This window comes from Sorex araneus, chromosome 6 (genome assembly GCF_027595985.1).
Source record: "Sorex araneus isolate mSorAra2 chromosome 6, mSorAra2.pri, whole genome shotgun sequence".
Classification (NCBI taxonomy): domain Eukaryota; kingdom Metazoa; phylum Chordata; class Mammalia; order Eulipotyphla; family Soricidae; genus Sorex; species Sorex araneus.
In genome coordinates, this window is record NC_073307.1 from 135,254,144 (window position 1) to 135,276,301 (window position 22,158).

General features: G+C 43.3%; 1 protein-coding gene across 3 annotated transcripts in view; it reads left to right on the forward strand.

Moving 5' to 3' along the window:
- KIAA1549L (KIAA1549 like) overlaps positions 1 to 22,158 on the forward strand; it is a 304,514-nt gene that overhangs the window by 227,367 nt on the left and 54,989 nt on the right. For 2 of the 3 annotated variants that reach the window (XM_055141336.1, XM_055141338.1), the window contains exons 14-15: positions 5,618 to 5,745; positions 16,219 to 16,394. In XM_055141336.1, the coding sequence (XP_054997311.1) occupies positions 5,618 to 5,745; positions 16,219 to 16,394 (304 nt within the window). The remainder of the gene's footprint in view (positions 1 to 5,617; positions 5,746 to 16,218; positions 16,395 to 22,158) is intronic. The other variant, XM_055141337.1, reaches the window with a different exon arrangement.

The window sequence follows — 22,158 nt, forward strand, 5'->3', positions numbered from 1 at the left end:
ATAGTAATTATTCGCATGCTCTTTGTCAAATACAATAAAAACCTGTTAACAACTTATTTATCACCTATTTAGAAGACACTGAAAAAGCCCAATGGAATTAAATAAAGTTAGGGTATTCACATGGCATTGCCAGGAAGAATAAAACTTCTTTTCCATTCATTCATAGGAGTGATTTTAATGGGTAAACATTTTTAAAAAATAACACACTTTCTAGAAGATAGAGAGATGTTCTTGCCAAGTAAGAAACTCCACCATGGGGAAGCAAATTATGGTTGAAAAGAGATTCCTAAAGTGTAGAACTCTGTCCTGAGGAATGAGCATAAGGGAGGGTACCAAGTAGCACCAGGAACCCCAGTCCTCATTCTAGAACAGGAGGCAAGAGATCACAAGGTTCAGACTGAGGAAGCAGTTGCAGACAAGCCCATCTCGGTGACCTACTGAAAACTTGGCCATCACAGTGCTGGTGGGCTGTGGGCTGTCACCATGTCGGCTCTCACGCTGCCCAGTAATAAATGCTAAAGGCGAATTCCTGAGGAAAGTGCCACCCTGGAAAATAGCTGAGCTAGCTGAAGGCTGAGGCAATCATTAAAAGTGCTTACTCCTAGCAAACACACTAGCTGCTGCCAGTTCCCATCTGATTTCTAGCAAGCAACCTGTACCTCTCTAGACAGGCAGGACTCTGCAGACTTCTCAAAGCATAGCCATTTGGTCAAGGGACCCCCCTGCTTACTTATTCTGCTGATCCATGGTCAGCTCGACTTTGATCCTGACTAGTTTCTGAGCGCACACTGTCATCAGCTTGGTTTGAGGCCTCAACCTCCCTTAACCCAGCAGCTTTTGGCAGAAATGCCTCCGAACTTCACATTCGGTTACCAGCGCCGGGCCAACCCAGGTGGTAAAAGGTGCTGTCCCTCCAGCTATTCCCCCTGGTGGCTCGGTGGCCTCCACCTTCCAGAGGCCAATGGACAGTCAGATATGGGCCAGCAGTGATGAGACACGCGGGACCTCATGGGATGGGAGTGGAACAGGCCCTTTCCTTCCCCACCCCAAGTCACCCACGAATCGCCACCCACGAATGGCCCCTCTGGCTACTGATCAAGCTGCTTAAGGGCCATGATCCCAGAGACTCACAAACGAATCTCAGAACCCAGCAGCTTTTGGCAGAAATACCTTCAGATTTGATTATTGAAATTTCAGAATTCCAAAATCACGCAGCCGCTACCACGGCCATGCCACATCATATGCTATTCATAATCAGCGATAGAAAACAAATTGTCTATTGTTGCCTTTTCAGTAGATCTGAGTGTTGGGGTAAAATCCCAAGTAATAAGGATGGGTCTGGTGTCAAAATATTGAATGTAATCAAAGTAGAGAGAGAGTAATGTGTAAATCATCTGCCACACTGGTAAGGGGAGGGTGTGGGATAGGGAGTGTACTGGGGGGGTTGGTGGTGGAAAATGTGCACTGGTGAAGTGACGGTGTTCCATCATTGTATGACCGAGACTTAAACCCAAAAGCTTTGTAACTGTTCTCATGCTGATTCAATAAATAAATTGAAGAAATAAAAACTATTCCTGAAACACGTCTCTGAGCAAACTCTGAAAACTGGGGTACAGCAGCAGCCTAGTGACTTCTGAATACAAGCAACCCTGCGAACCCTTGGTCACAGTCCAGACCCTGGTTGAAATTGGTACAGATCTGCTCCTGACCAACTTGAACACAAGCTTCTGCCTTTCTCTCAGACCTCCATGAAATAACAGACCTAATGGGGAGATGGAGGAGATAATCGACATCAAGGGATCAAGACAACAGCTTGGAAATAGCTCACACAACAGAGCTGTGAAAATTACTTGAAGAAGAATTCAAAGAGACAGTCCTAATGCTGCTAGCAGGAAGGACATCAGTGGAACAGAACTTCAACATAATCATAAAACGTAAGAATTTTTGAGGAGAGCCAAAACAAATTACATCTAAAGAAAATATGTAGCTGCATTAATAAAATACGTTAGAGAGCCTCAGCAGCAGCATGGAAGAAATTGAATATCTAATAGTGAGTTCAAAGATAAAGCAGTGGAAACGGACCTGCAAAAAGAAGAAAGAATGAAAAACAGCAAAGCTAACATAAACACTATATGGGACATCATTAACAATATTCTCATCACAGGTTCCAGAAAGAGGAGAGAGAGAGAGAGAGAGAGAGAGAGAGAGAGAGAACAGAATTCTGATTTTTTTTAAATATAAGTGAGAGGGCTGGAGTGATAGCACAGCAGGTAGGGCGTTTGCCTTGCATGCGGCCTACCAGGGTTTGAATCCCAGCATCCCATATAGTCCCCTGAGCACCACCAGGGGTGATTTCTGAGTGCATGAGCCAGGAGTGACCCCTGTGCATCTCCGAGTGTGACCCAAAAAGCAAAAAATATGTATACATACATATATATGAGAAAGGAGTTAAAATATCCAAATTCAGAAAGCTCAAAGAGTTCAAATGAAGTAAACCCAAACAGATACACACTAAGTCATGAAGTATCATTAAAATGGCAAAAAGGGAAAAAAAGATAGGGAATTGTAGAATCATCAAGAAAATAAAAGTACAGTGTGGCCCCAAAACAAACAACAAAAAACTCAAAGAAAAGAAATGTTTCACACAGTAGTAAATCCCCAAACAACTATAAGCATATTTCTGAACTCACATTCTACATCCCAGAAGAGTTGTGAACCTACTATAGGCAAATGATGAATGGAAAAGAATACCAGTCGAGATACTATACCCTGCTAGGTAATCACTCAGATCTGAATGTGGACTAGAGAACTTTTCAGAAATAGAATAGTTAAAGGAAATAACCACTAAACTGGCCTTCCAAGAAATATTTTGGGGATTTCTTCAGAGTGAAATAATTCCACTTGGAAGTAGCAAGATACCTGAAAAAAAAAGTATGGAAGAGAAAGAGAATAAATAATGGGAAATCACTATTTTCATACTTTGTCACACCCTCTTTTAACTAGAAGTTTTGAGAAGACAACTTCAGGTAGACCCATCAATAGGCTGATGCAAAGAGTAAAGTTGAGGGTTTTTTGTTTTGTTTTGTTTTGTTTTGTTTTTTGTTTGGGGGCCACACCTAGCAATGCTTAGGAGTTACTTCTGGCTGTGCACTGAGGAATCACTCCTTGAGGGCTTGGGGGACCGTATGGGATGTCGAGAATAGAACTCAGGTTGGTTGCATGCTAGGTAAGTGCTTTCCATGCTGTACTATTTCTCTGGCCCGTAAAATTGAGTTTTCTATCCAGAAATGTGCTTCTACATTCACACCATTTTTGAATAAATCACGATCACGATCACGTTCATGGAATCCCATTAATTGTCAAGTGACTCGAGCGGTCTCAATAACCTCTCCATTCGTCCTATCCCTGAGATCTTAGAAGCCTCTCTCTTCTCGGCCTCCCCAACAATGCTGCATTGGAGGCTCTTTCAGGATCAGGAGAATGAGATTCAGCTGGTTACTGGCTTTGGCATATGGATACACCATGGGAAGCTTGTGAGGCTGTCCCATGTGGGCAGGAAGCTCTCAGTAGCTTGCTTTTGAATAAAATGACCAGAAAATTGTTTCAAGACAAAATAAACAGTATGAAAAGTTTACAAAACCTTTAAGTATTTTGTGAATGTAAGAGAGAGAGAGAGAGAGAGAGAGAGAGAGAGGAGAGAGAGAAGATGCCAAGTAGAATTTGAGAGGACAACTTCAGGTAGACCCATCAATAGGCTGATGCAAAGAGTAAAGTTGAGAGTTTTTTGTTTTGTTTTGTTTTTTGTTTGGGGGCCACAAACAAAGATACTTCTCAGAGGAAGTCTCTTTGTCCCACTAAAGCCAGTGGAAGAGTAGGTGCCATTAATGTGGAGCTTTGAAAGCATCTCAAGAGAAGAAGTCCTCAGTGTGTATGCATTTGCAAACTGAGCACTCCCGTTGGGTAAATCATATTAAATAAGTTAGTACCTTACCCATATTCCTCCAATGTTGTTGCTGTTTTGTAGTGTAATGTGTGGCCAAATAAATTGGGAAATGCTGGACTTGAGAGAGAGAGACAGAGAGACAGAGGAGATAGAGAGACAGAGAGAGACTGATCAAGTCCTTGATATGCTAATGTGCTTTAAGATATTTCCGAAGAGAACAGTATTTCCTAAATGTATACTGTGGAGCTATGGTAAGGAGTGTCTCACTGGGTTCTATGGAATGCTCTTGGCAGTTTCTGCCTTCTGCTTGTTTCCCAGAGAGACAGGGATGGCAACTGGTCTTTATGCCTAACCCACCCACAGGCTGGACCTGGACAGCACTGATCTCAGCAGGGAGCCCATTTCTCAGACTTTCGAAAGACCAGCATCCACCTGGTCCCAGGGAAGAAGAGAAAGCCCTGGGTAAAGGCTGTATCTGAGTTAGTGAAGAAAAAGTGCATTTATATGTGTTGGCGCGGAGGGGAACAGGGGGAGCCCCTCAAAGTTTCAGGGCTGAGCTGCCTCTTCCCATTTCGTCTCCTTGAGCTTCACAATCCTCATTTTAAAATCAGGGTGACAGTCACCAAAATCAGTGGACTGCCATCATGGCTCATTAACAGATCTGAAGGCATTCAGCACAGTTCTCAGCTGATAGTACGGAGGGAACTCTTGGAAAGCATGGCTGGTGTCTTGGCATCTCTGTATACTGATTGATATGTTTGGCACAATGCGGGCACAGAGTCAGGCACAAAGTATTTCCTGAATGAACAGACAACCCCAACTAGAGATTGAAAATATAAATCTTTATCAGTATGGCTAGCTTAAGAGAGAGAGAGAGAGAGAGAGAGAGAGAGAGAGAGAGAAAGTGTGTGTGTGTGAGAGAGAGAGAGAGGAGAGAGGAGAGATATAGACAGGCTAACAGAAAGAGACAAAAACATGGAGACAGAGGAAGAGACTGAGACAGTACATAATAAAATAGTGGAGTGATAATCTTTAATAATGAAGGTATCATCCGTAGGGAGAATGACCAGAGAGAATTGTGGATTTTTTGCATGTTTTTGAAAATGACATACAAATCAGACAGTGCAACATTATCCAAAGTGCTGTGTTTTAAAAAATAGAGTATGAGGGGACTAGAACAATAACACAGTGGGTAGGGCATTTGCCTTGCACGCGGCCGACCTGGGTTCGATTCCCAGCATCCCATATGGTACCCTGAGCACCACCAGGAGTAATTCCTGAGTGCAAAGCCAGGAGTAACACCTGTGCATCGCCGGGTGTAACCCAAAAAGTGAAAAAAAAAAAAATAGAATGGTCCACAATCGATGTTGCCACTGTTTTCATAGTCACTGGGGGTTCATGAAGAGGGGATGGGAACTGGAGGCTTTGCCGGTTGAACTTCTCTGCAGGGCTGGCTAAGCACAGGTAGATGTGCTTCAGAATAACCAGCTGATTAACCCATGCTGGAGTATGGGTTATGCTTTCTTTCTTTTTTTTTATTTCCCTGTATCATTTCTCCTTTGTAGATAAAATCGGAATGGAAGGCTACAGACATGAACCGCAAGTGAAATAACCTTGAGAGGAGGCTGCTCTTGTTGAAACTTACCATCTCCCTGTTGCTATGGTTACCTCCAGCAGGTCGCCCAGTGAGAATGGCTCTGTCCTCAGCAACGAATCAGGGAAGCCCAGCTCCGGGAGGCGCTCGCCCCAGAATGTAATGGCACAGCAGAAAGTGACAAAGGAGGAGGTCCGGAAGAGAAATGGTGAGACTCCATCCCCGCCAAGCACCAGCCCTGAACCCAACCGGCACATGCTTGCGACCCCACAAATGCATGCCGAGCACCCACACTCACCACCACTCCCCTCCAGCCCTTCCCTCCTTTGTAGCCTATGAAGGCCAGGAGTCCCCACCCATCCTCCTGGGGTACCATCAGCCCCCTTTCTCTGAACTACTGTATCTCCCTCTTCCTAAGTCCTGCCCGTAATGATGAAATTGTGCCCTGCCTTTGACAATCCATCTGCAGGAGGAACTGGCATTTGCTTAGCAATTTTTCTCATTCCTGGGCGTGTGGATGTGCTTTCTAGCCCTGGGCTCACTACAAAAGCTGGTCTCCTAAATGCCGCTTATCTTGGAGATTCTTGCCTTGACTCCCCTAATCAATTTCGGGGGTTCAGTCTGTGCTCATGAGTCCAGGGACTGCAAATTCACCTCTCCTCAGATATCAACACAGCGATCAGTTGTCTTGGTTAAACTCCGACTTTGCTAACTGGGCTGCACCCTTGATTCTCCAGGGAAACGGAACCATCTCACTTCTTTCTCACAGGCCGTTCCCTTCCCTTGGCCTTGGGTGCCCGGGGTTATTTATGTGTCAGGCTAGCCTTGGGGGGTGGTGACACCTGTAGAGAGCACATCTGTGGGGCATCGGGGTCCACTCCTCTCTCTTCCCACGCCATCCGTGTTTATCTTTGTTCCCATCCTCACTTGTTTGGTGCTTCCGGTATACGGGAGCCCAGATTCAGGTACCAGCGATTGCCACTTGGATCAGGATAGATTCCTTGTGGATTTTTAAGGTTTGTGGTGGAGTTCCAACAGACAGGTCTGAAGAAAAGGCAAACAATCTGGCACGTTGGGAGGCCCCGAGAGATAGTACAGTGGGTAAGGTACTTGCCTTCATTGTAGCTGACCTGGGTTCAATTCCCAGCACCCCATATGGTCCCTCAAGCCTACCAGGAGTGATCCCTGAGCACAGAGCCAGGAGCAAACCCTGAACACTTCCAGGTGTGTCTTCTCCTCACTCCCCCTTGAAAGCAAACAAACACTCTGTGGCACTCTGGTTAGGAATGTGGAAGAGTGGGATTCAGGGACTCTCTCAGGCAGTTAGCACCAGAATATCCTGTTCTGTTTGTTTGGAGGCCATTCCCAGTGGTATTCAGGAGCAGCTTCCAGCTCTGTGCACAGGGAAAGGAAACCTGCTTCAGAGCCATGTGGTGTTATAGATGTGCCTGGTCTCCTGCAAGCAGAACCCTCTCTCTCTCTCTCTCTCTCTCTCTCTCTCAATATCTTCTTCCCTTCCTCCCTCTCTCAGTCTCTCTCTCTCTAAAATTCCCTCTGAATTTCTCTCGCTCCCTTCTTCCCTCTCTGTCTCTCCCTCAGTCTCTCTCTTTCTGTCTCTCACTCTCTGTCTCTGTCTGTCTGTCTGTCTGTCTGTCTCTCTCTTTCTCTCCCCATCACCCCCCCCATGATATTTTTGGATTTGTTTTCAAATGTTATCTATTTTTTTTACTCCCAAAGTAAAAAGTACAGAAAATAAGTAACGGCACAACAGATTTGTCTTCTGCAGGGATATGGTCCCCGTTTCCATTTCCAGCCATTGTGCAGTGTACTTGTTTAAGCTTTCATTCCAATTTGACTCTTGAGTTTTTATTTCTGCTGAATTTCCTGTACCGTGGTACTTTCCATACCCAGGTTGAAGGTGTGGGGTTTTGCCTAAATCATTGCCCTACCTGGCACAAGCAGAAATCCTGCTCATCAGCTGTCTGCCAGTCTAGCACATGACACAAGGCCAGGGGAGCTAATTTGGGAGGGGTCCTCTTAGCCACTTTCTCCTCCTGCTTCTCAGGAGGGGCAAAAGGAAGCAAGGTGGCATAGTAGTGGACAGTGTCACTCGAGGGGAAGGTTGTTTTACACTTAGCCAAGAGGCCCTTCCTACCCCTCCCCTTCCTCCTCAGCCTTCCTCCTCCTCCCCTACTGGCCTCTCTCCCTTTATATATATATTTTTAAAAATACACAGTCAAGGGGCTGGAGTGATAGCACAGCAGGTAGGGCGTTTGCCTTGCACGTGGCCGACCCGGGTTCAATTCCCAGCATCCCATATGGTCCCCCGAGCACCGCCAGGAGTAATTCCTGAGTGCATGATCCAGGAGTAACCCCTGTGCATCTCCAGGTGTGACCCAAAAACAAACAAACAAAAATACACAGTCAAGTCAAAGTCTATCCTTTGCAGATGCCCAGCACTCACCCTAGTCCTCCAACAACATGCAATAACTCAATGTGTATTTTTCTTGGGCCTTTGAAATATTTGTATGAGAGATACACTCATATTTTTAAACTTGATATATTGCTTTGCTTTGAGTTATACAATGAGTCAAAGTACATATTATTCTGTGTTCTTTTCCTTGCTTGAAACCAGGCAATATACAGACTCCTCTCTCAGTCAGTTCAGTTGTTTTAAAATTTCAGGAACAGCAGGCTAGAAAAGAGGGGCTATTGGCAAGAGCACAGTTTAAGTTGGGGAGCAGGTCTAACCAGCACAGGCAGTAAGAGCAAACTTCGGGGGAGGCTGTGTGGGGGACGCGTCTGGTTTTATTTAGAGTAAAGTCAGGGTGATAAAGGAGCTTAAACATGCCCGTTGTAGTTTTTCAGGAAACTCAAGCGTATGTTTGAGGGAAATTGGTGGGCGGGCAGAGCAGAACGTGCAGTGGGCGTGTGACACGTATGTCATAAATGGCACAGAGGGCTGCCATGTGTGTTATAGTATGACAATGTGAAAAGTGGCAGCGGGGTGAGGAGAGGAGAGCCCCACATCACAGCCTCTGTTGACCAGTAAGAGGTCAAGACTGGTCATCCCCACCATGGTATCCAGGTAGCTCTGTACTGGCCCAATCAAAGCCAAAAGAATGTAACTAGGTGGGGTCGGAGGTAGTTCGGCAGTTCACATGCTGGGGAGAAAGCATGTCTAGCATGTGCCCAGCCCAGTTTTATTCTCAGCACCTCACGGTCCCTCCAAACATCACTGAGTTGGGGACCTTGGAGGTCCCCAAGCACAACTGGGCATGCCCCCTCCTCCCAGCAAGTTTCCTGGGTCTGGACTGGCAAGTATCCCCATGTCCCCAAATAATGCAACTCGCTGCCTTCTCCCAGAGAGTTGTCTCCTCCTCCACATTGCAAATATCAGGCCAATCTGTTTTGCTTTCTTATTCCTTTCTAAACTTGGTGGATAAAGAGAAGGGACATCACATTGCAGAAAGTTATGGGTACTTAATACACATTTTTAAGGGGATGCCTTTCCTCTGCCCCTACATTTAGTCTATGAAAGAGGAAAGAGTGTGTGAAGGGTAGAGAGGGAGACAGTTCTGGATCCTGTCACCCACACCTCAGGCTGTGGTGTGGGTGACATAATCATGTCACTGACCTGCTCTAAACGTTCCTGGTGACCATCCCATCTGGCCTTTCCACCCTTCTGCCTGTCTCCTTATTCTGTTTAGGTCACAGTGAGTGTTGAAATACCAGGTTCAGAAATAAGAGCCACATGAATAAAATGCAGTAACTGGACCAGGTCGAAGTTCTTATTTGTTTGCTTTATTAAAAATGCACCCTCTTTTCTGGGCTTAAAGTGTTTCGTTGCATTTATTTTTGCCAAGAGCAAACTCAGTCATTTTCACAGTTGGTTGACTTGTTTCACCACAGATTTCTTTTCAGTGGGGTTTCAATGTGAAGTTTTTGAATAGAAATGAAAGGTTCAGGGCTGGGAAGATAATACAGCAGGCAGGACGCTTGCTTTGCATGTGGCTGGCCGAGGTTCAGTTCCCGACATTCCACATGGGCATGCTAAGCACCACCAGGAATGATCCCTGAGCACAGAGCCAGGAGTTCGCTCTGAGAACCACTGGGTATGGCTCCAAAACAAAAATCAAAAACAAAAACCCAAAAACCAAAATGATAGGGCCAAGTCATTTATGTCAAATTCAAAAGATGCCGATGCACATGAGAATTCTAGACTGGATATTCTAGTCCTTTTTTATTTTAATCCAAGGAAGGGTTTCCACTTTATTCTAATACTGTTAGAGTTTACCAAAAAGAACCAGTAGAGTATTTTTAATGGTTAGGACTATGAACCAAAGGAAGGAAGGAAGGAAGAAAATAGCACTGAATAGAATAGTGGAGAAAAAAAATAGTCATCACATCAGCAACTTGCACAAAGTATCTTATTGTATAATGTGACTTCTGAGACTAGATTCTTCTTTTGGTACAAAAAAATCTGATATTGTGGTTTTTATGGCTCAGTATCCATGTTCTGCTCACATGGCTAATAAATGATTTATGTTCCAAGCATCTTGTTTTTCACCAGGCTAGTTCTAACTATAATTTCTAATTTCTAATTCCCTGCTTTGTGAAAAGAAGAACTTCTGGATTTCATTTTATTATTTTGGGGTCAGACCCAGTGATGCACAGTGATTATACCTTCCTCTGCACTCAGGAATTACTCCTGGTGGTGCTTGGGGGGGCTCTATGGAATGTAACAAGTTGAACCATGGTCAGCCATATGCTAACCCTACCCTCCTACCTGCTATACTATCTATTGATCAAACTTGGAAAAAAGAACGTTTTTTGGGGGTCTGGGGGTCATACCTGGAGATGCTCAGGAGTTATTTCTGGCTCTGTACTCAGGAATTACTCCTGGCAGTGCTCCAGGGGTCATATGAGATGCCGGGATTGAACCCTGGCCACTGTACCGTGCTCAGGCCCAAGGAGAATTTTAAAACTCCACTTTTCCCTAAATACCATTTAATTATTTATTTGTTTATTTGTTTGTTTGTTTGTTTGTTTGTTTGTTTGTTTCGGGAGCCAGACCCAACTTGTTCAGTGCTTATTCCTGGCTCTGTCCTCATGGATGATTCCTGGTGGTGCTCTGAGGATAATATGCAGTGCTGGAAATCAAACCTGGGTCTGCTTTGTACAAGCAAGCATCTTAACCCCTGTACCATTCCTTCTCCTGCCCAAAAGAAGAACTTTAAAGAAAAGACAAGATCTCTCTAGCATCGTGACTGGTGTGGGTCCCTGCAGCTTGGCAGCCTCATTGGTTACCATAGCTACCTGGAAGTTTGCTATATAAGTGTGATATTAAGAGGGGTTAAGAAAGGTAGATGTGAGATCTAGGACTCTAAAAGCAAATAGAATTTAAGCACTGACGCCAAAACTAATGTTTCTCCTTAGAGTGTTCTCTAGAAAGGGGCGAAAATTCTGTTTCAACTGAGAAAATAAAATGTATATTTGCGTGTCCAGCCATTCAGGAGCAAAAGCCTTCAGGGGCTTTAGGAAGCACATTCCTGTAAGTCACTAAGGGATGTCCCAGGCAGAGCTCAGGTTAGGCAGAATTTACCTCCTGGGAGTGGTGGTTGGATAGGCAGGAGGAAGCCATGAACTGTTCCTAGGACCAATCTCTTCTGTCGTGCCAGGGGTTCTGGAGACTTCATCAGAAATTTGAGTTCAAAACCAGTTTCGGTCTTTACTCTTTCTCTGTCTTCCCAGTGTGAGGAAGACTTGCTTATTATCTGATGAGGAGTCCCAGAAGGTAACGATTCTAGTTGCAGATTATTTTCCTTTGAGTTTTAATAAAACAACCCCCCAAAAGAGCATGTTTTGTTGAAGAGCATTTTCTGCCTCAAATAAGGGAGTTTTCTGCATGCCAAGGCATGAGGGAATGAAATCTCCCCTTTCCACCTGTTTTATGGGGGTTAAAAACCAACATTGGCAAATATAACATAATGAGATCTGCGTGGGTTTTTGGCGACTTTTACTGTGATGATGAGATGATATCTAGTATATTCCCTCAGTTTAACTCTGACCCTTTGTTTCTTCAAACTTTTATCTTTAGAAACTAATTGTTCATTAAATACTCCCATAAACCTTTTATACACATACAACATTTGAAGCTATTAATATTTAATGTAATGACTTTTCATTTTCCATACAGTGCTTTTAAGGGGAAGATAACTATTTCTCTCGTAAAGAAACCTAGAAGAGTTATTGTGCAGATCTGAATTTGACTTTCAAGGGTGAAGATGAAAGACAAGAATATTTTGTAGAATTTTCAGGATTCCCATCCTGTCTTATTATGGTTATACTTTTCCCTGACCAAGTCAAGCTCAGAAGTAATAAAAACATTAAATACCATCTCTTGTCCCTCAGAATGGTTTGCTGATAGCATGGCCTTAATTTCTGCATGTTTGCCTGTTCTGAAGGTACTAACAGCATTTCCCTTTCTAAATCAAGAAATTTTAGTTATTTCCTCTTTCATTCATTCACTTGACAAATCCATATAGAAAGTCAATGAATGACATGTAAGATGTGTTAAAGGCAATTTTCATCAGTCTTTACAATGATGGGCAAAAATGATGGAGTTTATATTCTAGTGTCAATAGTGGGGCAGATTAAATGAGCACAGTTGACCCTGAACAACTGGAGTATGTTCTGCATGACCCGATTTACTTGAAAGCAGGTGATGTATGCTCACAGTGTTGACAAATACAACATAGTATTGTACAGAAGATTTCTGTTTCTAATGATTTTCTTAAAATTTTTCCTTTATACAGCTTCCTTTATTGCAAGAATAAAAGATAGAAGACATCTAAAATACAGATTATGTGTTAATTAAGTGCATTATCTGCAGGTTACCAGTTCACAGCAGGATGTTAAGTTTGGGGAAATCAAAAGTTTTATTCAGACTTTCAACTGTGGAGGGTCAACTCCCTTAGCCACTATGTTGTTAAAGAGTCAACAGTGAACTAATGAATAGTGATAAGTGCTCTGAGAAACCTATAGTAAGGAAATCAGGGGGGTTGTCTTAGATTAGAAGTTAAAGAATATTTTTCAAGCTGCAATTTGAAAAATAAAACAATAACTGGGCATTTAAAGTTCTGTGACATGAATACCCAAAGGGGTCAGTGAGATAGCTCAAAAGCGTCAAGTGCATACCTTATAGGTATTCCCTGCTCCACATGGTCCCCTGAGCAAGAGGATAACTCCCTTGCACTACTGGGCATGGCTCCAAACCAACAAAAATAAAATAGCATCCCTAGTAGAGAGAATGGCTAATATGAATCCCTGAAGTGGGAATAAACACAGTGTATTCCAAGTGATCATGTGGGAACAGAATGTAAAAACATAGTGGCCAGGCCACATCCGACAAGCCTTTGTAGGCTGAAGACTCTGAGTTTTATTCTGAGGGAGCTGAAACCTTCAGAGGTCTCTTATGAAAGGAGTACTGTGATCTAGCTACCTTAGGAAAAGGTAGTCCATCCTGGTCACTAACTAAAGAGATGTTCTAGGGTAAGATAACAAAAATAAAACCTTGGAAGAGTGGATGGTTGTTGGAGATGACTTACTTACCACTGGGTAACACATTACCAGGACACTTCACAATCCAAAATGCTTGTCAGGAATTCATGGTTGATTTAGCAAGGTAGTTCTGCTCAGAGTAAATCAAAAGATCATAGTCAAGCTGTTCACTTGGCAGTAGTCATTAAGTGACCTGATCAGGCCTATACAACTAAATACAAGATATAGCATCACCTAGCTGTTGGCAGGAGTCTTTTCTTACTGTAAGGATTTCTTCCTACAGCTGCCCAAGTGCCCTCAGAACACATCAGTTGACTTTCCCTAGAGTAATGATCTTGTGTTGGAAATAACACACCATCTGCATGTTCCTCTTGATCAGTTCTATTCATTGTGGCAGTGACTGTCAGGAGGTGAGAATTACTGGGTGCCATCTTGAGAGCTGGTTCCTTTAAATGCTTTCATAGCAGTTTTCCAGTTGGAATTAAGTACAAGAAGACCCAAGTTGTTCAACAAAACTCCATTCTAAGAAGATAACAAATAAATTAGTTAATAAATAAAGAGATATAGGTTCTTGTAATCCATCTAATTAGAGATTCTCCTCTGTCATCAGCTGCTTGGAGGCTTGCAATTTCAATTTAGTCCAAAGAACCCCGAAATACTCCAATTAGAACTCATTGTTAGACTCTGAGATGTTTGAGCCACATGGTAAAATAACAATTTACTCAGTTTAATTTGACAAATCTTCTGTGATTATGGTAAGTAACAGAATGCGACAAACTGGTGCTTCTCAATAATTTAAATAACATTCCAATCTCTTGAGCAGATAGGAGGAAAGATGAATACACTTCTATTACATTCATGTTTTATAGAAAACCTATTTTGCTCCTAAATTGCCTACCAGCATAGCTGTTTGAACAGGCTTAATTTATCTCTTGCAGAGCCATACTCAATATATTGTCATTCTCAGGGTTTCTTACTAGGAATATTCTTTAAGAATATATAAATCAGTAAGCTTCCACCGGCCCTGAAACTTCTGTCAGCTTAGTTATGGAAGCACAAGGCAAGCTAGTGTCTAACGGCTATCACGACAGAAGTATCTGTCAGAAAGGAGAATTAATTTAACCGAGCATAGGTGGCAATCACTCTATTTAATTAGGAGAATTGTCTGCAACTTTCAATTAGTTTCTCTGGTGGTTATTTTGCAGCCCTTTTTTCCGTTTGTTTTAAACAAGTGAAAGAAACCCAAACCCCATTCATTGGAGAGACAGCCTTGGAAAAGGAAAACACTAAAAGTGTCAACAACAATTACTGGGACAAGCTGACCGGGTGGGGGTGGGGAGAGAACACGGGGTGCAAAACTTGGTGACTTTGATGGTAGAGACCAGAGCGTAGTTGATCTCGGTGGGTTCTCAAGTGACATGTATGAAGTGGGGATCCACCTCTGCCACCGGGAACTGCTAGGGAAATCTAGGATTGTGAGCCTTGTTCCTTTCAAGAAAGTCAAGTCAGCCATACACTTTGTTTTGGGTTCTTGCCTTTCTCTCAAAAAAGAATTTCAAGAGAAGATGAGGTGTGACGTAAAAACAAACAAACAAACGAACAAAAAACAAAAAAACAGGCAGGTTTTATTGAAAAAATGTGTGTGTGAAGAGAGAGAGAGAGACAGAGAGAGACAGAGAGAGAGAGAGAGAGAGAGAGAGAATCAACAACGTCCTCAAAAGAGAACACGGGCTTCTCCAAAGGCAGAGAGCCCCAGCACACACCCTAGCATTAAAGCATGAAGGTATGAAAATACACATCTCAAGAGGGGGAGATGCAGGTGACACATGTCTTCAGGCACCATGTGCGTGCTGGGCATCAGCACATGGGCACAGGCAGCACATGGGCTCAGGCAGCATATGTGCACTCTTCCTTTATTCAAGTTGCCTTTTATAAAGTTTCTCCCAAGCTGCCCCACACGGGGTTTCCTACCTGGGTCAGAGTCTGTTGCCACGGTGGTTGCCGAGGGCTAGAGTTGGGAGCAGTTGATGTTGTTCTTTGCTTTTCATTTCCTGGCCTTTGTTGCTGCTGAAGTCCAGCCTTCTCTGGGCCTATGCCGGTGCCAGGTAAAGGTCTTACCAGGCCTCAGTTCCTGTGTCCTCAAGGTGGGTCCTGACAGCCTTAGGACAGTTGGTTTTCTTACTTCCCAAGAACTCATAGCCATAGGGGGCCCTTTCCTATCTACCTGCCTGCCTGCTTCACAGTTTTTCTGTTGATTGTCCTGTTTTAAGATTTGTTGATAGATTTGGCCAAACTATTTTTCCCATCTCTGATTCAAAAGGGGTGGGTGTAGACTTTAGCCCCCACCCCAATCCCAGTGCATTTTTGTCAGTTTTGAAAAAATGCTTTTTACTGTTTACAGTCTACCTTTTTTTAGGTTCATCCTTTCCCATAGTAAGGCAGTGGAAGGAGGGTGGGGGTGGGTAGCAGGGGAAGAGGAGAGGAGAGAAGGAAAGTGCCTGCCAAAGAACCATAGAGGCAGGTTGGGGGAATGGGAAACTGGGGTCATTGATGGTCAGAACTGAACACTGGTGGAGGGATGGATGTTGGATCATTGTATGACTGAAAGTTGATCGTGAATAGCTTTGTAACTGCATTTCACGGTCAGTCAATTAAAAATTTTTTAAAAAATTTTTTAAAAGTCAGTAGAGGGGCTAAAGCCATAGCATAGAAGGTGGGGCATTTGCTTTGCACTCGGCTGACCCGGGTTTGATTCCCAGCATCTCATATGATTCCCCAAGCACCACCAGTAATTCCTCAGTGCAGAGCCAAGAGTAACCCATGAGCATCTCTAGGTGTGACCCAAAAAGCAAAAAATTTAAGATAAATGAATAAAGGCACTGTCCTTGCCCCCACCAGCCTGGGTTTGTTTAAAAATAAAATAAAATAAAAAGGCAGTAGAGGGGTCACATCACCTTTCAGTTAGAGGAATCCTGGGAGCAGTGGTGAGCCCCGGGCACAGCTATTGTTCCCCAAGGTCCTTTAGAATAAAGTAATGTCCTCAGACTGTGTGTCTTCCATAATTTCCTCACTGGATGGGGTTCCCTCATCATAAAATCAATGTGTTTGTATGCTACAGTGCCAGCCAGTGATGATGAAGAAGGAGTGGTTCGTTTTGACAATGGCAAGGCCACCGCTGAGCCCTTCGACGCAACTTCTGGATCAGTGCAGCTCATCGCTGTAAAACCCACAGCCCTCCCGGTGGTGCACCCCACCTCAGACAGAAGCCAGGAACCTACAGTCCTCAATGGTGAGGTGAGCCCCTGAGGGTCCTGGGAGAGCGCCCCCCATTGCAGACCAGGCCTCAGAGAACCGGACTCTGCAGCCACGCCTGGGAATACTGAATGCCAGTCGCCTTCAGGTGTTTGAAATTCTGGGTCATTTTTACTTGGGCATGCACAAATGTCAGCAGAATATAGCAGGTCAGGGCCCGGAGCAATAGTACAGCGGGTAAGGCATTTGCCTTGCATGCGGCTGACCCGGGTCAATCCCTGGAATCCCATATGGTCCCCCAAGTGATTCCTGAGTGCAGAGCCAGGAGTAACCTCTGAGCATCACTCGGTGTGACCCAAAAAGCATATATATATATATATATATATATATATATATATATATATACACACACACACACATACACACACACACACACACACACACACACATATATATATATATATATATATATATATATATATCAGGTCATTGTTATCTGAAAACAGGTGTTTGGGTGATGTTTTCAGGGCATTTTATATCTTCATTAGTAAATCCATATGGGGACATCTTCAAAAATGTAGAAATGAAGAGAATATAAAAATAATTATTTTCCTTCCTCCTTCTCCTTTCTTCTCCCTCCTCCTCCTGCTTCTCCTCATCTTTCTTCTTCTTCTTCCTTCTTCATCCTCCTCTTTCTCATCCTCCTCCTTTTCTTTCCTCTCTTTCATAGACACACACACACACAAAACACCTTTTACTTTCCTTGATAACATTTATAAATTATTCATTGTCGGATGTCAGTTGAGGTGGAGATGGAAAAGCCTTAACTGATACTGTCATGAATACAGAGATGTGAGCCAAGTATAGGCTTTGACATGACTTTTTACTCCTTAGAGAAAGCTTGAAACATCCTTCTACCTGGTTCTAGGAGGATATCAACAATATTATGATGCTAAGAGTTTGGAACGGACTTGTAACATATACTGGGGCATGATAATTTCACAATAGAAAACTGATGGGTGAGTGGAGGTTGGATGGATTAATGGATATTAATGGGTAGGTGGATGGTAGAGGTGGATGGTAGACAGGTAGAGGCAACTTAGGGGACACTAAGAAAACAGTTAGGTAAAAATAATTGGCTATTCCTCCATCGTCCTCAACAGAATGGTGAGAGAGCTGAACATATTTATATTTATGAGCCTTTGAGGTCATGCATATGGCCCCTGCAAGTGAACACTTTCTTTACACATTTCTGCACACACACTTACCTATGACTTTCTTTTTTTTTTTCTTTTTGGGTCACACCCGGCAATGCACAGGGGTCATTCCTGGCTCATGCACTCAGGAATTACCCCTGGCAGTGCTCAGGGGACCATATGGGATGCTGGGATTCGAACCCGGGTCGGCCGCGTGCAAGGCAAACGCCCTACCCGCTGTGCTATCACTCCAGTCCCTACCTATGACTTTCTCTGCTGTTGATCTGTGTCTATGTTGTTTATTTGTTCGTACTTTAAGTTTTGTTTCCCCACTACAGATCAACTCGCTTGTAAACCTGGGCATGTAAACTCACTTGTCAGTCTCCCAATCCAGGTCACAGGGCAAAAGTCTGTCACAGACCTGACTGGGAGTTCCTCTGGTTTTCTGGACATTATTAACACTGAGTGGTCTAAAGATGTGAGGAATTGAAGCTCATCAATTTTCATTTTTAAATATTTTTTTTGGTTTTGGTACCACATTCAGAAATGATCAGGGGTTACTCCAGACTCAGGAATTACTCCTGGAAGTGCTCAGAGGATCATATGGGATGCCAATCATTGAACCCAGGTCAGCTGTGTGCAAGGCAGGCACCTTCCCTGCTGTACTATCTCTCTGGTCCCTGAAGTTCATCAATTTTGAAAAGATTGTGGCCTTACAGATCACTTTCTGTTCTAAACTTTTAATTTTTCAGACAAAGAAACAGTAGCCTGACAGGTCTCACAGGGCCTGCTCAGAGCATACAGCAAACAATTGTCACAGTCAGGCTTAGGTCCCCTTGCTTTCTGTCCAAGGCTTCTTCCCTCTCCTTATCAAAAGAAAAATAGCTTTGCGATTAAAAGTCTGGGCTCTCTGCCACACTATAAGGATTTGATTCCCAGAACTTCTACTTTCCCCATGATCTCAGGTTCATTTCTCTATGCTCCTGTATCTCCATGGCAAAGTTGGGCTATTTGGAGACTCACATGAGATAAAACAATTAGAAGTGTTTTATTATCAATCAACCAATGAACAAGGAGTATCTCGCCCACACGGCAGCGCCTGGCAAGCTCCCAGTGGTGTATTCGATATGCCAAAAACATTAACAAGTCTTACAATGGAGACGTTACTGGTGCCCGCTCAAGCAAATTGATGATCAATAGGATGACAGTGACAGTGACAGTGATTTAAACACCGTGGTTTACAAAGTTATTCATCATACAGTTGGTTAGAGTATTCAGTGTTCCAGCACAAATCCCATGACCAGTAGGACCTTTCCTTCGCCATTGTCCCCAGTCCCCTCCCCAAGCCTACCCCCTTACCAGGTACAAAATATTTTATATTGCTTGTTACAACAAAATGGCTAATGGTATTATTGAAAAATGCTTCAGTAAAAGAAATCTTGTGAAAATTGTTATATCTCCCCATGGGGTCATTAAAGTCATTGTCTGAGGATTTACTGAGCTGCTTGTTGCTAGCTGAAACTTCTATATTATTGTTTTTTGAACAAGGGGTCTTTAATCTTGTATTTTGTGCTCCTTAACTCTATCATTTGGTAACATGTATGCCAATCACAGCCTCTGAGTATTCCCTTGGGCACAGCTCTGTCACAGGACACACAAGCCCACGAACTAGAGACCTTTGGGGTCCATAAGGTCCCAGTCACCTCTCTTGATTAGGGCTCCCTGCCTGGCCTAGCTGCCATGTCAGGATCTTTTCATTCCAGCCTAGTGATGTGATTCTAATAAGGACAGATTTTTTAAATCTGCTAGTTTCAGCTTCTGACTCCCTTTTTCTGCGAGGCACATCACCCTGTCACATAGACTGTCACATACATATCACAGTTGCTCCTCAATAGCTCTTCCACTAAGAGGCAGGCACTCTGGGAAACTTTCCTTTTTTTTTCAATTTTTTTAAAATTGTATTAGTGAATCACCGTGAGACAAAGTTACAGACTTACAGGTTTTCATGCTTACATTTCAGTCATACAATGATCGAGTACCCATCCCTCCACCAGTCCCCATTTTCCACCACCAATGGTCCCAGCATCCCTCCCACCACCCCTAACCTGTCCCCTCCACCCCATCCTGCCTCTGTGGCAGGGCATTCCCATTTGCTTGCTCTCTCTTTTTGGGTGTTGTGGGTTGCTACAGAGGTATTAAGTAGGCATCTTGTTCGGTCTATAGTCTATTTTCAGCCCGTATCTCCCATCCCTAGTGGGCCCGCCTAGCACCCTTTGCTTGGTGATCCCTTCTCTATCAGAGCTGCTTCTTCACCTAGCATCTGAGGTCAGCTTCCAAGCTGTGGAGTATTCCTCTTGATACTTATCTCTACTATTCTTGGGTATTAGTCTCCCATTCTGTTACTTTATGTTCCACAAATGAGTGCAGTCTTTCTATGTCTGTCCCTCTCTTTCTGACTCATTTCAGTTAACATGATACTTTCCATGTTGATCCACCTATATGCAAATTTCATGACTTCATTTTTTCTAACAGCTGCATAGTATTCCATTGTGTAGATGTACCAAAGTTTCTTTAGCCAGTCATCTGTTCTCAGGCACTTGGGTTTTTTCCAGATTCTGGCTATTGTGAACAGTGCTGCAATGAACATATAGGTGCAGATGTCACTTTTACTATATTTTTTTGCATCTCCAGGATATATTCCCAGAAGTGGTATTGCTGGGTCAAATGGGAGCTCAATTTCTAATTTTTTGAGAAGCGCCCATACTGTTTTCCAAAAGGGCTGAACCAGTTGGCATTCCCACCAGTGGTGAAGGAGAGTCCCTTTCTCCCCGCATCCACGCCAACACCGGTCACTTTTGTTCTTTTGGATGTGGGCCAGTCTCTGTGGTATGAGATGGTATCTCATTGTTGTTTTGATCTGCATGTCCCTGATGATTAGTGATGAGGAGAATTTTTTATGTGTCTTTTATCCATTCGGATTTCTTCCTTGAGAAAGTTTCTGTTCATTTCATCACCCCATTTTCTGATGGGGTTGTATGTTTTCTTCTTGTGGAGTTTAACCAGTGCCTTGTAAATCCTTGATATCAACCCCTTATCTGATGGGTATTGGGTGAATATCTTTTCCCATTCTGTAGACTGTCTTTGTATTCTGGTCGCTGTATCTTTTGAGATACAGAAAGAAGCTTGGAAAGTGAAGGCAGAGGTTGGAACGGTAGTACAGCAGGTAGGGCATTTGCCTTGCACGCTGCCAACTCGAGTTCAATTCCTGGCAAATCATATGGTCCCCTGAGCACCACCAGGAGTAATTCCTGAGTGCAGAACCAGGAGTAAGCCCTGAAGATTGCTGGGTGTGACCCCAAAAACCAAATAGAATAAACAAAGTGAAGGCAGGTGGGCCATAAGCTGGACTGTCTGGCCGGCAACTCACTTCCCTTCTTGAAAAACCATATCAAATGTTTATGGTTTCATTCTTTTGAATTTGTAGTTCATTTTATTTAAAAAGAACTATAAATTGCTGGGGGAAAGCTTGTGTCAGAAGGTTCTGGAAAATCTCTAGACTAATTGGGGAGGGTGACCTCGAAAGCCAGTTGTAATCAACACAGAGATCAGGAAGTCTCAAGAAAGAAAACAAGTTGTGAGCCCTAATAAGTAATAAGCAAATAATAATAACCATAGAAAATACACTTGTAAAGGCACAAAAAACTTTAAGAAGTGATATTAAATTGTCACAGAAAGAGAACAAAGAGCCATTTTTCCTGTCCAGAAATGAATCCTTGTTCCATTTTTGGTAGTTCATGGAATGGCCCTGGTTGGCATTTGGATTGGAAAAGAGCCCTGAACTGTTCTCTGTAATTTGCTTTCTTGTGGTATTTGAAGCAGATTGTCTTATAATTTTCTTCCTTCTTCTGTTAAGGGTAGCTTATTTCGGTGAAAAAAAAAACAGCATAACTTTAAAGCCATAAATCTTCCCTTTATGAATTATAGGACATCCTTTTAAAGAAGGTTGCTTTAAAGAAAACATAACAACACAGAAAGTTCAGAAAATGAGAGAAAAATCACTATAATTTCACTATCCTAACATAGCCTCTGTTTTCATTTTTTCACCTTCTCTTCAAGAGTTTGGTGAACTCATGTGTCCTTCAGATTCTCACCCTACATAGACCACTCTGCATCTTGTATCTTAAACATTCATTGTGTCTTTCTGGTACACCTATCACGGATTATATAGGTGTACTGTGGATTAGGAAGCTAATCTCCCTTTGTTTACACTTTCCTGGTGTTTTTGTTGGTTTGTTTTAGTTTAGAACTTGACTTTGTGTGTGTTTCTGGTGGGTCACCCTCCACAGCACTCAGGGTGTAATCCTGGCCGTGCTCATAGGACTGAAGGTGTGCCAGGGTTTCTAACCAGGGTCAGCTGTGTGCAAGGAAAGCACCTTTCTGTACTGTCTTCCCAACCCCTGTTTTTGATTATTATAAATAATACAATGAAAAATTTTACATGGTCCTATTTTTAAAGGGGGGGCATTGGGGCCACCCTTAGCAGTTCTCAGGGTCAACTCCTGACTCTGGGCTTAAGAATTAACTCCTGGTGGTGCTTGAGGAACCTTAAG